This window comes from Perca fluviatilis, chromosome 11, assembly GCF_010015445.1.
Source record: "Perca fluviatilis chromosome 11, GENO_Pfluv_1.0, whole genome shotgun sequence".
In the NCBI taxonomy this organism is placed as follows: Eukaryota; Metazoa; Chordata; class Actinopteri; order Perciformes; family Percidae; genus Perca; species Perca fluviatilis.
In genome coordinates this window covers 12,928,757-12,946,601 of record NC_053122.1, presented here as the reverse complement: position 1 = coordinate 12,946,601, position 17,845 = coordinate 12,928,757, and the positions used below count along the sequence as shown (strand labels likewise).

The following is a 17,845-nucleotide window of genomic DNA, read 5'->3' as shown; positions in this document are numbered from 1 at the left end:
AGTGTTGGAGGGAGCATGACAGCCAAGGTTTTTATTGCCAATGATGGCTTCTCTGTAAGTGTGCATATAACAACACAAATCTGGGAACTTGAAAGCATTAAGATGCATTGTGACTTTATAGGTGCATTAGAAGTTTGTGAACAAAGGCAGCCCAACAATCCTTAGATATTGCAAAGAGCTGCCATGTATAGATGTGCACCTGGTTAACTGTTGATACAACAGATGTTCTTTCAACAACCAAGCGGTTGATGCCCTTTAACCACATTTGTTATAGGTGGAGGCAGGCGTGTTGCTCTGGCACCATCTCCTGGCTGGTAAATGATATTATGGCCAAAAACCATCTGTGGTGTGTTTTTCTCCATGAAGGAATAAATGAACCATTTTCTCCACTGGAGGTCAACATAGTCAATGCTTATGAGAAGTCATGTGGTCAGATGAAAGAAATATTATTTATGATGTTGAATAATAACAACTTCAACTTTAATGTGAAGTGCAACCACAGCAAAAATGATTACAGGCCTCCAAAGAATTCGAAGCACTAACAAACATCCTCCATAGCATAGTCAGCAAAATAATTAGCTCACACCTGCATTAAGTGATTTCTTGGGTACTTGGGGGCATGGGAAACATGGGGCTTTTTCATTGAAAACCGCTAACGAGAGTGGTGAAAGTGAACCAAAACAGTAATATTTCGGAATGGAAGACCACAACGATGAGCTAAACGAGCTGAAAAAAAGCTCGTTAGAGTTGTAGAAAACTGCAGTTAGCTGATAGGCTAATTATCACGTATCACCACACACAGTCATTTCATCGTTTATGGCAGCTTTGACGTTACTACAAATGAACGCCAAACTACAAGTAGCCTAACAACGCTAGCGTGGAAAGTAGTTTTGGAAAATAGCTTAATTTAGCTGCCTACTAAATAATCTGCTAAATGTGAAAAAATGGCACCAATTAATAGCTGCTTTAGATGAGAACAGGTTTTTCTGAGTTTTTTCAGTGCCTTAAAAGTGACAAAAAACATCTGGAATTAAAACCAAAAAATAATAAGGGTGGGCAGTCCAAAGTAAACTAATAGGCTACAATCATATTGTGGGCAAGTCATCAGTTAAAGGTGGTGCATTAGCATTTTAGGACAAAACATCAGGTCTCAAACTATTATTTAATTCTCATTTGTATGATACTCAGATTCTACGATTTAAGAGCAGGCTATGTGCGTTGTAAACTGTTGTAGGGCTCCACTAGTGTATCCTTATTAAAGTTAATGATTACACCATGTTGCCTACGTCGGAAAAAAAAGGATTATATAAAGTTTTCTCTGACTTATTGGTGGATATAATTCACGTGCCAACAGTCTGGTAGAACTGTAACTCAGCAGACTGTAATCATTATGCAGCGTCAGCTTTTCATCTGCTTTGGATCATGTCCTGTATTGGCAGAATGGAAGTAGCAATTAACACATTATCATCTGTTTAAAGCACATTAAGGAGATGTGAATGAGTAACAATCCTGCTGCAGTAATAAAGGGGCAATGAGAAGCATGTGACGTGCAGATAAAATGCTGCTTCTCTGAGTTTTGGCATGAGATACAGTAACAGAGCGGCTATGCCAGGAATTTCAGCACTGACATCTGACTGGAGCAGCTGTCATAGAACACACAGGTCTGCTCTCTGGTTTCTCAGTGTTTTTAAATGCATCACTGTCATCACAAAGCATTTAAATAACAAACTAAGAGATGAGTTTTAGTTTTATGATCTGCATAATAAAAACTTGGTAACTATTGATCTGTCAGAGAAATGTATCAGGTGATGTTAGCAGATCTCATCTCCGGAAGCCTAGAAATCACAAGGTGTTGAAGGACTTTGGCCACTTCTACATTGCTGTGTCTTGTGAAAGAAGCTTCTAAACCACAAGTCAGCCACAGAGACAGAGATGCACAGGTGACTTCTGCTTCTTCTCTTCAGGTATGGGGCTGAATATATTCTTTTGATCTTGCAGACAGAGCAGCATAACCTTATTTGCAGTGGCGATATTGTAACTGTCCTCTGCTTTTTAGCTTATGGATTTCTTTCCAATCCAACTTTATTTGTAAAGTACATTTATAACAACCAGGTTGACCAAAGTGCTGGACATTGAGATAATTTCGGATAGATTATAAATGCACGAGTAACAAAAACGAACATTTAAAACAAGTAACAAACTGGGAAATGAAAATGCAGAATACAACTCTCAAGCAGGTTTAAAGGCCAATGAATAAAAGTGAGTTTTATGTCGTGATTTAAAAATGTGAAGGCTGGGGGCCAATCTGACATGCAGAGGCAATTCATTCGACAGCCTTGGGGCCACGACTGAAGATGCTCGATCTCCCCTATTTTTGAGCCGCGTTCCCATGATGCATGAGTTTATAGAAAGATTCTCTGTTCAGACTTTAGATCTTGTTACTTTTTAAAACCTTTTTAGAGTAAGGAATGTCTTTTAGCAACAATATAATTGTAGCACACAGTTAGCCTGGTTGACACCAGACCCTTCTCAGTTGTAGGGCCAATCTTAAATTTGCCGGAAGTTCATCAGGGTTTTCTCAGGCTAGCACACAGTCATACTGAGTGGTAAATGTGGGTTTGCTGGCAGGAATTAATAAACATTAACAGAGTCATTTGACTTTCAGTGTGACAGTCGGTTATTTAATAACTCAAATTTGGGTTAAACCTCAGCTCCTAGTCGAAATGTTGAAAGAGGAAGAAAGAGTTTATGGATTTCATCTTTTCTGCTCTAAATGTGACAATGAGCTCCTCCAATCACATGATTCAGCATTTACAAGTCATATACTTTCTATTGCAAATCTTTTGTAAGCATTAATACACAATAATAATGCGATTCAAAGTTTCCTTATTTTTTTACTTATTTTAGCTGCTGTTAGAGGGACTGCAATGGAGGCATTTGGCCTCAGGAGGACCCAGTCGCTGAGGAGTCTTTCTGGGGTTCAGGACAGGTCATGGGTCATGCCAGCTCCCACCCGCTGGAACAGAAAGTCTGTGTCTCAGCTGGTGCAACAGTAAGTTCTGCGCAATAGACTGTATGTGCACATTCACATAATCTCTATGAACAGATATACAGTATGTACAGTATATGAATGCAAATCGTCGTCAGAACGATTGACATACACAAACACCAATAAATACTGCTTTACTTTTACACACATGAGGAATGAAAGTTGAGCGTTAGTGCGTTACTCAGTAGACAGTTTTATTCACTTTTACTGTTCACAAATTACCATCTGACTCTTGGATTCAAATCAAAAGGGCTGTGGTTAATACATTTGCCACTAACTTTGTTCAAACAGTTACCAAAGCTCTGCTGACCTGAGGAGTATTGAAAAAGAGGAGCATAAACTTCAGGTAATACATCTTTTTCTTTTCCTATTTTCATCCTGAGTAATAAATGTGACAATCAGTAAAACAACAACACTGCCCCAAAACATGCTGAATTTAAATCGCTGCTTTCAGGCGTCAGAAAGCTATGTGGATGGTCGATGGAGGAGGCTGGAGAGCGAGGAGAATGTGGCCCTGTGGGGAACCGGAAGAAGATCTAATCTGTCCAGGAGCCGCTCTATGGACTACCTCCCTCAGAAGAAGTGTTCAGGCACCAAAGCTCTGCGTGCCCTGTTTGAGTCAAAGGTCACCCTGCAGCAAAGCTTCAACAGCAGCCCTCGGCTCAACTCTGCTACCGACCGTAACACAGGAAGAGACTGCTCTCTGCAGGACTGGAGAAGTCACAACACCCCTTTAAAGAAAACAACCGTTAAGGTGTGTGATTTAAATACTAATTGTCACACCATTTACTACATGACTGTGCTCAGTGTTGCAATACTTGATTCTTTATATCCCAGAGTCAAAGCTCCAGCTTACAGTTAATTTAGTACATGGATGCTGACAATTAACAAACCAAGCAAAATTGAACACCAGACGCTTCAGAGAGAAACACATGATCTCATAGAAGCTGTAGCCACTCTGGCGTCACACATGTTTTTAAAAGAATTCTTCAACTCAGTTAGCTTATTCGCTCTCTTGCCAAGAGTGAAATGTGACAACTGATGCCACTCTCATGTCTGTACACTAAATATGAAGCTAGAGCCAGCAGGCGGTTAGCTTAGCTTAGCATAAAGACTGGAGGCAGGGGGAAACATCTAGCCTGGCTCTGTCCAAAGGTAACAACATCCACCTACCGGCACCTGTAAAACTGGTACTAATTAATGTTATATCTCATTTATTTACCTGTACAAAAAAATAAATGTAAAATGAACTATTTGTGTAGAGAGTTGCATGCTTTAGTTTTACAGGTGCTGGCGGGCAGAATAAAAAAAAAAGTGGACATTTGACGGTCAGACATGACAGTGGTATCGATCTTCTCATCTAACTCTTAGAAAGAAAGCGAAATAAATGTATTTCCCCAAAATGTCAAACTATTCCTATATACTGTAGTGTGCCACGAAACACCGAAACCAAACACCAAAAGCAGTTTTGTAACTGTCTTCACCACACAATACGTTGTTTGCCCACAGAGAACCGCGCAGGTGGAAGGAGGAAAGACCATGAATGGACTCCGAGAATCTTGTGAAAGAGTATCCAGATACTCACACGGTGAGCAGTGGTGCTGCATTTCATGTTTATAGTCAGTGAGATGTGATAGGGGCAGAAGGGGTCGGTGCCAGGGTTCCCTCAAAGACATGAGATCACTGTTGTATTTTGGTGCCACAGTTCACAGTCAGTTGTTCTCACTTTATAGGACTTTTGATAACTAAAAAACTAAGACCGTCATCACTGATCTTTGAGGTGGTCAATGTTTGTGTTCCTGCTGGTTCTTTGAAATATGTATGTCGGTTGAGACATTAATACGTCAAAAACGGTGCTTAAGCATTCACACATCAAGTATATCATATGAATCTAGATAAAGTTACCAGAGTAAAAATGCCAGGATCCAGGCCTTGGGTATTTAAAGTGTCACCATGTACATCCTGACAGAGATGGGTAAACAGTGACACCTGTGTTCTTTGGCCCTGGGAGTTGCAGGGAAACAGCTAAATAAAGACAAGGATGTAGCGGTGTAAATGCATAACTATGCGTTTGGCTTCAGGCTTAAGATAGGACTGAGACTGTTGCTGATGGCCCTCTCTGAGCCATGCGTACTTCGTACTTGACACTTTAACCCTGAGATGTGTCTATAGTGTGAATAAGACACAGAGAGGAGTGTGAGTGGACGTCAACAGTGTTTCTTGTAGAATTTCTGAGGATTATTGACAAAATTGTTGTGTACTTTCTTAAACACAGGTGCAAATATTTTTAAAACCTCAGCTACAAATTACATTTCAACACCTAGAAAATCATCCTATAGTACAGTGGTTCTGGGGACCCCCAGCTAAAAGAGGAATACTTTTTTTTAACCAAATTGTTCACTATAATTCCATCCATAAGTAATTATTATTACTATTTTGGGTATGAGCTTGTAATGTAATAAAACATCTAAAAGCATAAATCCTATCAGATGGGGGGGCCCTGGGACAAAATCTTCAAATTGGGGTCTGTGGGCTAATTTGTGTCAGTTTAGGGGTCCTTTGCGTGAAAAGGTTTGGGAACAACTGCTACAGTCTACTGGCATAATCTAGTAGAATAAATGTGACAATTCTAAAATGAAATAGTCAACTATCAATGTAGCAAAATACGAACTTCAGTTTGTCTTTTTGTATCATGTCCCACCAATACAACCACTGACACACATACTGCAGGTCCCACCCAGTGCCCGTTATAGTGGGTGACAATGTAGCTATGGGAATGGGAGGTGTTAGGGTGCCCCAGTCCCTCAGTGACTAACAGAGGTGATTGACTCAGCCGAGTAGCAGCAGCCGCCAGCTCACCCTCCCAAAATAGCCAAAGTCTTCCACTGGGGAAGTGGGATCTGATAAAAATCAGCTGTCACCGAGGCCACAGGACTAAAAAGAGTTCAGTCACAGTGAACCGAGGAGCTGAGAGGAGCACTGACAGAGGAGACACATCACAGGGGCCTTAAGAGTCAGTTATCCAGCACAGTGGAGATACACAGGGAAGTGACAGAGAACAACGCTGGATGGTATTTTAGTGAGTATCATGAGCATTAACTTTATTGAAATGGATGAAACTGAGGCAAATGTGTAGCAAAAGTTTAAAAAAAGAATACATCATAATAATGGCTGAGAAAGCTACTTAAATCTATTTTGCTTCTTTACTCTGTCTGATGTGATTGATCTGTAAGACGTGGAGTCAGCAGTGAATGCTCTTCGTGTTTATTTCAGTGGAACAATGTTCAAAATATTAAGTTAAAGCAAAGTTTAATATTGTGCCAGTGTGTCAATGATAAGTCACTGAGAAAACAAATACTTTTTTCCCAGATTAATTAAAAGGATAGAAGCTTACAATAAATTGTTAAATCACAGACTTTGATCGAAAAAAAAGAAAAACAATAGAAGCTATGATGATCTGAATGCTTTGCATCTTGCTCTTATTTATGGCTTCATGAATGATATCAGAGGTCACCAATTGAAGTGTTGTGACTACATTGCTGGCATCTTCATTAAGTCTTAAGTGGCTATCAATTTTCAGCCCTTTATCCTTAGAAATGTTTGGAATGGGAGGTCAGACAACAGGATCGCTCAGTCATTAGCTTTTCTTCTTTCTATCATCACAGGAGTGATGATGAATTATGAAATGAGAAGCAGCACTTCTCTCATAAAAGTAATAAGGAGAATAACTTGTATTGCCTGTTGTAACAAACAGTGGTGTGATGTGCTGTTTGGGGCCAGAATGAGCAGCCTTATGGCATGCTGGTTTTCATTACAGTCTGTGAATGTGGCTGCAATCGCTGACAGCTGACGGTGGTGAAGGTGGTGGTAGTGAAGAACAAATACCAACTGCATTTCACCATCATTTGTACAGCTGCCAGCGGCCCAAAACGCCCCCACATTACTGTGCCGCTAATAGCTCCTCTTCATTCCTGGAGAATGAACCCAGATCAAAGAGATGTCAGAAGAAATTGCTTTGAAAGTGTGGGAATCACAAAGAAAGGTATCACACGTCAACAAAGCTTTGAGTCATTTTTGATTTGGTAACAACTGGAGTTCACATATCAGTATTTTACAAGCTATTGAGACAGTGATTGTGTTTGTGAGTGTACGGCGATGATAAGTGATGAAGTTGACCCCCTCAGTTGGAGGTGTAAGGGCGGGACACGCACGGCACTCAGTTGCCTCATTCTGTCTGCTCACCCATCTATGAAAATAGTTTAAGTCCGGACTCGTGAGAGGCGCCAGCTTGCTGGTCCATCCTTTTGTCCCGCGAGGGCTTAGTGTTTGAAAAGGGGAGGTGTGTTCAAATGTGGCCATTAGTTACAGCTGGATGGCCTGTGCAGCACTCTGGGCTGTTGACCTCTAGCCATATTGTTCACAGTGCTGTTGTTGTTGAAATACTTTCTGAATTTAACACATTCTTTACTCAAACTGATCAACTGTTTTCTGCTAATATACTGAGGACATTTGCTTTTTTCAATCAATCAAAGACATTATTGCGGAGTGAAACAACCAGGTGAACTAACGCACACCAAGTTGAGATCATTTCCATGTTTTTCATGGGGTCAGCCAGGCGCATTCCTTTGGTCAGGTGTTGATGGTTTGATGGCAGAGAGCTCACACAAACAATGTGCAAACAATCTGTGTCACTCCAGCTGAGCTAGCAGTTGCTGTTTTTTTTCTTCTTCTTGTGCGTCATGGTCTGTCCATGGCATGCATGTTGGCATGTTTGGTGATAGTCTCAGGCAGTAGGCAGGCTGTGTGGGCCTATTTGTCCTGTCAGGTACTGCGATCAAAGCCTTTGTAAACTCAATTGTTTGTTACAATGTTTGTCTTTAGCACAATAAATAATTTTCATTTAAATAATAAGTGCCCCAAGCTACTCAAAATCCCCGTAAGGATGCACTGTAGGCCTTGTGTTGCAGATGGAATAGTTTCCACAACTTAACAGGGAGCTGCGGCAGTGATAAGAGAGATGCCTACATCACTATAAATATATACCCAGTGTTATCAGGAAACATGTTGCTGGCACTAGACACACACCACGCTTATTCTGGGATACATCTGAGTCCTACTTGAGTCCTAAGTGTGTGTCAACAAATCTAAACCAGTAAAAGAGATACCATCCAAGTTTTTTTCTTTTACTTGAGTTATTGTTATCTTAGTGAGCAAACTATATAAAAAATATAAATATTGTAGGTTGATATATTGGATTCATTTTGTTTTTTTCTATTGCAGATGACAAATATAGTCCATCACTGACTAAGGGGGGCACGCCAACAAGACAAAGCAGAGACAGGATATCTATTTCCTCTTCAGTGAGAGACAGATCAGCTCTCTATCTGACAAGAGCAGCAGCTATCGACTCCACAGGAGGCTCAACACAGGCAGTGAGTTCCTGAAATGCCTTTCATTCCTTCCCACACACTGAGGTCAAGGGCTTTTATGGGAATGACCACAATGCTCTGCCTCAATGGGAGCAACTCAACATTTTACAATACATCAAATGCATACTTTAAATGTACAGCACGTGCAGTACAGTGATAATATATACTTTTACAGAAAATAATGCAACTTACTCATGTTTCAAACTGATCTAAATCACATTTTATTTGTCCGTTTAACAGGAATTTGCCACTACTCCAGGATCAAGAGTGAAAAACAGTAAGGTACTGTATAGTTCACTTTGCATCCTTTACTACAGTGTGTGGGTGCTGTCAGTATGTGTGCTGTGTAACTGTGTTACTCTTATTTAGCTTGTATGACTAAAGACCCAGTTAACCTTTGACCCACAATTAAGAACTCAAGAAGCAACATAATAAATTAGTAACATATAATGACATTAACAGTTAGATAAAAGACCTTCAGAACACACCTTTATGTTCAGTACCATATTTGTTTCCTATGGCCTCAGCATTATAATCAACAGACAATGATTAGTAATGGGTTTCAGGTGTAATGTCAAAGTCAGGCTACGGTGCAGTGCCAACAACAGGAGAGGATCAGGGTTTTTGACTCACTTTTGTTAACGCCCAGAGCAGACCAACATTAGTATTACTGTCTGTCATATACTGACAGATGAACAATGTAGTCTTAAAGTGCTCATATTATGCTTTTTGGCTTCTTCCCTTTCCTATATTGTGTTATATATCTTTTTTGTGCACGTTATAGGTTTACAAAGTGAAAAAGCCCAAAGTCCACCAGAAAGGCACTTACCATCTCCAACAGAAAACACTGTTCACAAACTGCTCCAAACAGCTCTATTGTAGTCCAGCCTTTACTTCTGTGACGAACGTGGATCACTTTGGAACACACATTATAATGTTCACCTACCTGCTAGCGTGGCACACCCTCATACTCTGCTTCTGACTGGCTAGTAGTCCTTACCTAGCTACTGCACATGTGCGCCTCCCAACAAAGATGGAACAGAAGTGCAATGCCTCACTCGGTAGCTAAAACAGAGAGCTCAACACACAGGGTACAACAAAAATATGGTGTTTTTTGAAAATTAAACCCTGTAAACCTATTCTGATATAACCTCTAAATACAATTATGAACCTGAAAATGAGCATAATATGAGCACTTTAAAGCTGTTGTAATCAAAATTCTATATTAACAATGGTTTGGCTTTTTTGGTTCAGTCACACGTGTTTTCAGCTGCAGCAGGCAGAAGATTCTAGCAAAAAAGATCTAATAACCTGTTTACCTGCCCAGCGCTAAATAGACACAATTAGCAACCAGCTAGTGAACAAAGTGATGCATTTAGTGGCCAAAATAATATCAGGTAATGCTGGTATAATGCAGATTTATATTTACAAAGGCAGACATTTAGTTATTGATGTAACTTAGTGCACTTAGAGTATACAGTAGATTAGGTGTCTGTGTGATGTCTGCTTACTAATAGCTATGAAGTGTTTTGTTAACCCTGGTGTGACAGAGGATGGTTTGCTGTGAAAAACGTCAAGCGAGCATAGACAAAGGTAAATATGCTTAACTTGCTAAAATGCATGCCATTCTAATATTTGCACGCCATAACTAATATTGTTTTATACTACTGAAATCTGACCATTTTAATCCCGTCTGTCTTTTATTTAAAGATGGCTGAAGCAGCCAGGAAAATCACAGTTTCACAATCATCTCATGATGAAGACGACCTGCCTCTCCCCCCACCTCCTCCTGTACCACCTAGACCCCTTGACTATGAAGGGCCTTCAGCATTAAGTAGCCTCCCCCTGCCTCCATCGAAAGAAACCTTTTCCACGCTGTACCAGCAACGGCAGAAAAGTGAGCTAAAGAGGCTCTTTAAACACATCCACCCAGACCTAAGGGCAAGTCTCGATGACGCCGTGGACGATGAGATATTTAAGGCAGTACAGTCAGAAAACTCTCAGGCAGCGGATGCAGCTTATCAGTGTGAAGTGCAGTCTATGAGGTGGATCTTTGAGAATTGGACTCTGGACAATATTGGGGATCCTCATGCAACTAAGAAGCTGCTGGATGATGAGGAGTTAAAAGGTGGAAACGTCAGAGGCACCTCCTCTATGTTTGAGCACTTTGACAGCGCCCAACAAATGTCTGCTAAAAGACAGACTTCTGTCAAAGGGGATGTGAGAACATCAACATGGCTGTTTGAGACCCAGCCCTTAGATTCTCTAAATAAATCAAAGAGAGAAGAGGGTGAATTGGTTGAAGCAGTGCTGAAAGAACCCATCCAGCCAGGAAATGTGACAGGGGCTCGGCTGCTTTTTGAGTCTAAACCATTGAGTGACTTGGGACGCTGCAACTCCATAGAAGGACATAGTTTCCTCAAACTGAGATCTGAGCTTCAAGAGCAGAAAGGAGACGTTCAGAAGACTGTAAAACTATTCCAGACACAACCTTGCTGTGCTATCAGTGACAACAGTGGCAATATACATGAGATTAAATCCATCTGCAGGGAGGAGATCAATAGCAGCAACATCAGTACTGCCCGTTGGCTTTTTGAAACCCAGCCTTTGGACCTGAATAATAAGGGAACTGATGGTGTGAAAATAATTCGGGGTATATCTCTGGAAGAGGGGCACAGAGGAGGAGTTGACCAGAAGAGGTGGATGTTTGAAACTCAGTCATTTGACACAATACAAGAGGTCGTGGGTGTGGACAAGTTTGAAGGAATGGTGGTTGAATGTGCAGAAGAGGCCGATGTCGTGAACAAGAGGAAGCTCTTTGAGATGCAGCCCTTGGCAACACTAAAAGGAGACTCTGCAGAAAAGCCTTTGGAAAAGGAAGACATTATTGCAGGAGATGTCAAGACTTCTCTGTGGCTGTTTGAAACCCAACACATGGAGACCCTTAGTGATAGCTATGAAGTTGGGCGTTTGAAGAAAGTTACCCTTTCAGCTGAGGAACAAGGAGAAGTAAAAGGCAAAAAACAAATATTTGAGAGCTGCAGTATTCAAAAGAACACCTCATTCAAGGAACAAGCGATTGAAAAGGGTGATGTTAAGGGATTCAAACATCTTTTTGAAACAATTCCGCTGAGCAAAATTGCTCATTCTGATGAAGAGATTATTGAGGAGGAAAACTCTATTGCAGCAGGAAATGTAAAAGGTAACAAAGCAATGTTTGAGACAACTCCTTTATATGCAATAAAGGACAGCTCTGGAAACCTCCATACGGTTACAACTGTCAGCCGGGAAGAATTCATCAAGGGGAAGGTCCAAAACTATAAGTGGATGTTTGAGACCAAGCCTTTAGACAAACTTGCAGAGGGAAAAGAAAATGTTGAGGTAATCAAAGGCATCACCAGACAGGAGGATACGATGGGCGATGTCAAGATGGCAAAATGGCTTTTTGAAACCCAGACAATAGATGGGATACATTCCAAGTTCAACCAAACAGAGCAGGATGCTTCTGTTGAAGAGGAGCATCGTAAAGGTGATGTCAAGAACTGTAAATGGTTATTTGAGACACAACCAATGGATATTTTGTATGACAAATCAGAAAAAGTAAATGATAAAGAAGCCATTGACAATACCAATGTCAAGTCCATTACTTGGCTTTTTGAATCGCAGCCTCTAGACAGCATCAAAGATGGCGAAGAGTACAATTTGAAGCTATGCAACACCATTCAGGATTCTGCCAAATCGGAGGTTGGTGTTCAGACAGTCAGACATGTTTTTGAAACAGAAACCTTGGATAGAATAAGAAAGGAGGCAAATTCTGAACACGATGTGAGATGTGTCAGCCAGGTCAACTTTCAGTCTGGAGATGTCTCACGAGTCAAAGAACTTTTTGAATCCCAGTCCCTTGATGCAATAGGATCAGAAATGGTGACATCTGATGAACAGAACCAAGACAAACACCTCGAAAAAGGTTCCGTACACAAATTTACTTGGATGTTTGAAAACTGTCCCATGAACCAGATCAATAAGGACAATGAGGATGCAAACATTCAAAGAGTCAGTGGTGCAGAGAGTGGTGATGTACACAACAAAAAGTTTATATTTGAAACCTCCACACTGGACAAAATCCACAACCAACCCCTTGAACAGAGGTCAGACTCTGTGGAACAGCCTGTGAGCAATGTTGACGTCAAATCGAGCACCATGATGTTTGAGTCCCTGCCGCTGTATGCCATCAGAGACAAAGAAGGCCAGTTTCATGAAGTTACAACTGTGAAAAAAGAGGAGGTAATGACTGGCGATGTAAGAGGAGCAAGGTGGATGTTTGAGACAAAACCCCTTGACGCCATTAAGGCAGAGAATGAAGTTTACTTGATCCGAGCTGTTACCCAAGAAGATGTCAAGAAAGGAGATGTCAAATCAGCCAGATGGAAGTTTGAGACACAACCTTTGGACTCCCTTACCAGCCGAGATGAGACCTCTGTCAGGATCCTTGAAGACTTGGGAAGCACTAATGTGCAACTCAATAAACAGATATTTGAATCTGATCAATCATCCCAGAAGTTCATGCGAATGGTTAGTGTCACTGATGTCCAGCATGGTGATGTCAGGACCTCTACCTGGCTCTTTGAGAATCAAACTATTGACAGTCTGAAAGGGGAACCTCAGGAACAAGGTCTTGTAAAAACGGTCCATAGAGAAGACAGCCAGAAAGGAGATGTGAAACGCTGCACTTGGCTTTTTGAATCACAGCCCCTGGACAAGATCAAGGAGCCTGAGGATACCTCAGTGCAAGTTGCTGAGGAGGAAATACCTAAATCTGATGTGAAGTGCACTACCTGGCTCTTTGAAACCACTCCGCTGGACAAAATTGCTGCCAACAGTGTAGCTGACACCCTGTCCTATCTTTACCATATGACTTTTGTTCACTCAAGCGGCATCATAATAGAAGCAAATGAGAGTAGAAATGTTAACATGGCAAAATATCTGCTTGAAAGCAATGGTGTGCAAATCCAGAATGAAGAGGTTGTTGGGGGAAACATCAGGAACATCATGTTACAACTCTTACTCAAACCAACCCTAAAGCCCCAAGTTAGTCTACTTAGAGAAGTGGAGAAGGGTAACGTGAATACCACAGTAGTAGAACTTCCAGTCTACCAGTCAGCCACAACTGTCAACCTCGAGAGGGATCAAAGAATGCAAAACATTGCCCAGATGATCGATGAATTGCTTGTCCAAGATAATGATTTGAAAAAAGGAATAATAATGCAAGAGACTGCAGGGGGGCAAGCAGAGATGTCAGTTTATTCACTCATCTGCAATTCTGAAACCAAAACCGAGAGTCACATTATAGAGAAGGGAGACATAAAGTCTACGATTGGAAATCTGTTAGCTACTGCCAATAGTCAGAGGACTGCAGCGTCATGTAGAGTGGATGAAAATGAAAAGGGAAATGTGAATCTCTATAAAAGTTGCATTGAGAAAGGAGACCTGCACTATCTAAAAAGTCTTCATACTGAGGCAACAGGAGATGAAGTTGATCACCGCCTTCTGGCTGAGGAGCACATTGAAATAGTTCAGGGCGATGTGAAGGAAGCAAAGAGAAGTCTCTGTCAGCAAAAAGAGCAGGTAGAGCGAACCATTTCTGATGTTTTACCAGGGGATGTAAAGAACACCAAAAAAGTTTTTTCGTCTGAGTATTCTCTCGGTGTTGAAAACTGCGCTCCAAAGGAAGAAATAATCCCTGGGGATATCTTATCAGCAAAGCAACAACTTGCAGTAAAGCAACCTGTCATGGTGGAAAAAGAGGAAATAGTGGCAGGGGACATCAAGGCAACACTACAGTCATTAGAACGCGCAAAGCAACAGAGCATGTGTGTGGAGCGGGAGATCATTACACCTGGAACTATCTATGACATGAACTTGTCAGGTCCTGAAATAGAAGGAAGTCAAGCACAAAAAGAGGTCATTATATCCGGAGATGTGAAAGCGGCTAAAAAGTCCCTTGAAATGGCTAAGCAGCAAAGCCTGCAAGTGGAACGCGAAGTCATTGTCCCTGGGAAAATATACAACCTGAATGTCACAGCACAAGAGGAAAGCTCCTCCACAGTGATGCAATCTACATGTTCGTCTTCCTCCAGATGCCAGCAAATCAAGACTTATCCAAAGGTCAGTGATGCAGATAAAGATAAGGAAAGCCATGTTTCCTTTGAGGCTTGTCAACAAAGTACAGTTATAGTCAGTAATTGTGCACCAGAATCACTGCCACCTTTTGTAAGTTGTGAGTGTAATGGTCAGACAACTGAAGATGAGACAGAAGAAGTTACCAGAGGAGATGTGAGGGCAGCTATTAAGTCTCTACAGAGTTCATCAACAGAGCAGAAGCTCCTAGATAAAGAAGATATTGTAAGAGGTAATGTCCAATTGGCTTTGCAGTCTCTTGAGAAGTCTAGCGTGAATGTATCCAAAGGAGACTATAAAGCTGCAATGATATACAGGAATTCAGGGAAGGCTTGTTCAGGGAGGAGCAAGACTGTTCACAAGCAGTGTGTTGTGGTGTCTATGCCTCCATCTGACACAAAATTGTCTCCTTCAATTTCAGTAACGTGTGAAGGACAACCATCCATTACAACACCCAACCCTGTAGCAAATGGAAACTCTAAATCATCCAGCTCTGTGAGTGTAACTCCACCTCCACTTCCCCAAAAGACAAGCGAGAAACCAAAGGAGCAGAAGCCAGCTTTACCACCAAAGCCAAAATGGACGAAATCAGTAGTCGTAAAAAAACAGAATATTTTAGCTACACCTGAAGTCGCTTGCACCATTAAAGACAACATAAAAAGCACAGTGATTCCCCCAAAACAAAGCCAACCGTTTCCTAGGCCCTCTCCAGATAAACAACAAGAGACCACAACACATGACATAATCAGTAAAGAGACCTTACATGAAACATCCCACCAAAACTGTATTGAAACATCCCAAGACTCAAATCAAACAAGTGAACGTCTACCATCGCACTTAAAGGCTCAGGAAACTAAGGAGAAAAATAAAACACTTACAGAGAGCAAATCAAACTGCCCAGTAATGATGTTGAACAGCACTGAAGTTGAAATGGAGAGAAATGTAATACAGAAAATCAATGCGGCTGAGGAGATACAAATGTGCATGCAGAATTATGCAGAAGATGGTAAACGTGAAATGAGCCTGAGCTTGCAGGCTGCTCTACAGAACTTTGAAAGAATGGAAAGTGAGACTCTAGACAAAAGAGACCCTTTGTTGTCTAAGAAGGTAAAAGTGATAAATGATAATGGTAGTGACCATAAACAAACCAAGAAAACCACTGCCCAACAACACAAATCACCTCCCAAGGAAGAAGACAACACTAATGACGCACAGCAAACATCAAAGACCAAGACACAGCAAAATGACCTCAATGAAAAGCAACCCAAACTCCAGGATAAAGTTGTTTTAAGAGAGAAGAAAGTAAAGGAGACAGATGATGAAAGACGACAGAGGCTTTCTGTCCACAAGGAGGAGATCATGAAGGGAAACGTGAAAGCGGCCATGGAAATTTTTGAAAATTTAAAGAAACGAGAGGAACTTAAAGGAATCCTTTCTCAAGTGCAAGAGATAGAGGGAGAGACCAGCAGTGCAGACGTTAGCTCCTTTAAGACGTTATACGAGACTGTCCCTGCTTGGATGGTTACACCAAGTGGAAATGCAAAGCAAAGTAAAACGGAGGAAAAGAAAGTTGAGGTAGAGACACAGGACGATGATCTAGAAAGCGTTTCCTCAGTTGAGACTGCATTTGAAGATCTGGAAAAGGCAAGCAAGGAAATAATGAATCTGAAGGAACAAACGTTGGCAAAACTTCTTGACATTGAAGAGGCAATTAAAAAGGCTCTGTACTCCGTCTCCAATCTGAAATCTGAGGCTGACATTGCAGGGTTGTCAGGACTATTTGATGAATCTTTGAAATCTGAGCAAAACCTTCAACCCACCAACAACATCAGGAAAATAAGTATTGTGTCCAGCAAGGCCAAGTCAGGTCAAATCAAAGAGGTGTCTGATGTGAATATGCAAACAGTTTTAGATTCAAGTCCTTCTAAACAGGAAGTGCGCAGACAAGTCCCCAACAAGCCAATCATTAGACAGTCCTCTTCCCAGTCTTCCCCGTCATTTATCTCCATTCACTCAGCTGCTAGAAAGCCTGCCGAACAACCAAAGTCACCCATGTCAACATTTAAACCAAAAACAGAGGGGAATTCTCAAAGTTGCCATGATGCAAAAAGTGATTCGGGACAGGAGTCTGCTGCTGCTGCTGCTGCTGCTGCTGCTGAACCCTCAAAGAATGGTCTCAGTCCTGCACAACGCAAGGTCAGCGTGCTCGAAGTGAAAACTGTTCCAGAGCAGCCAGCAGGAATAGTTGGCACAAAGACTGTCAGTGAAACATACGAAGAGACCGATGGCTTTGGCAATGTATTTGTTTCTTCTGTGACTTCAACAGTTGTCACCAAACAGTCTGACAGTAAATCATCAGCACTGTTTGAAGTAGTCGGGAGTCCAGCCAGATACGAAGTCATGACATCCCCATTAATTCGAAGATCTGGTCGCACTTTTGAAGATAAAGTGTTGAGCAACACCAACAAGGAAGGGACGGTGTTTGTAACATTTAGCCAACCAAAGGAATAGCACTAAACAAGACAAGCAGTGCGTTTCCCCACTTCTTTAATATTAGGAAAGCAGTTATTCCATTTGTGTATTTATAACATGTTTTTATGAAAAGGTTTTGTTAGTCGTGAAATTGATCTTATGAAATCATGAAAATGTTGATTTTATACTGTAACCACATGATAAAGTGTTAAGTTCTTGTATTAAAGCTAAGCATACAGTTGATACTGTATGATTTGTTGTGTAAATTGTCAACTAAATAAAAGATGTGATTGCGATTCTTTGTACTGGTCCCACATTATTATTCCATAACTTTTAAAACCTAAAGTGAATTAAATATTCAAAAGTTATAGCAACATCAATAAACATTGATGCTGTAATACAGGCGGTTTAGCTCAGAGTCACAGAATATACAAGTTCATTTATTTATATAGCACATTTAAACAGCCGCTAGACAGACCAAAGTGCTTTACAGAGCAAGCATATAAGAAAATAAAACCAGCAAGACAACGCATAAAACACAAAATAAAAACAGCAAAGCTAAGAGCAACCTTAAAACACAGACTCAAGTAAAAAAAAGAAGAACCAACCTAAAAAGGAGATCAATGAGATTAATTAATGAGAATTAATATTTTTTTTACCAATGACTTGAAGATAGCAAGGTTCACGTCCTTATGCATATTTTCTAAATGAACAGAGA

General features: G+C 41.0%; 1 protein-coding gene across 3 annotated transcripts; it reads left to right on the top strand.

Moving 5' to 3' along the window:
• Nucleotides 1-1,883: 1,883 nt before the first annotated feature.
• Nucleotides 1,884-15,204, top strand: xirp1 (xin actin binding repeat containing 1). Of its 3 annotated transcripts, XM_039815915.1 has the most exons (9): nt 1,884-1,964; nt 2,908-3,052; nt 3,341-3,395; nt 3,504-3,803; nt 4,559-4,637; nt 8,330-8,481; nt 8,719-8,760; nt 10,189-14,643; nt 15,077-15,204. In XM_039815915.1, the coding sequence occupies exons 2-9, from the start codon at nt 2,928-2,930 to the stop codon at nt 15,077-15,079; spliced, it is 5,211 nt and encodes a 1,736-aa protein (XP_039671849.1). In that variant the 5' UTR covers nt 1,884-1,964; nt 2,908-2,927; the 3' UTR covers nt 15,080-15,204. The 3 variants fall into 3 exon arrangements, with proteins under 3 accessions (XP_039671849.1, XP_039671850.1, XP_039671851.1); XM_039815916.1 differs by lacking the exons at nt 1,884-1,964; nt 2,908-3,052; nt 3,341-3,395; nt 3,504-3,803; nt 4,559-4,637 and adding an exon at nt 5,834-6,128; XM_039815917.1 differs by lacking the exons at nt 1,884-1,964; nt 2,908-3,052; nt 3,341-3,395; ... (1 more) ...; nt 4,559-4,637; nt 8,330-8,481 and having other exon boundaries at nt 8,719-8,755.
• The last annotated feature ends 2,641 nt before the right edge of the window (nt 15,205-17,845 follow it).

Coding starts and splice junctions, on each gene's coding strand:
- xirp1 (XM_039815915.1), top strand. CDS start 2,928: ATGGAGGCATTTGGCCTCAGGAGGACCCAGTCGCTGAGGAGTCTTTCT. Junction 3,396..3,503: donor AAGAGGAGCATAAACTTCAG/GTAATACATCTT, acceptor CGCTGCTTTCAG/GCGTCAGAAAGCTATGTGGA. Junction 8,482..8,718: donor CAGGAGGCTCAACACAGGCA/GTGAGTTCCTGA, acceptor TCCGTTTAACAG/GAATTTGCCACTACTCCAGG.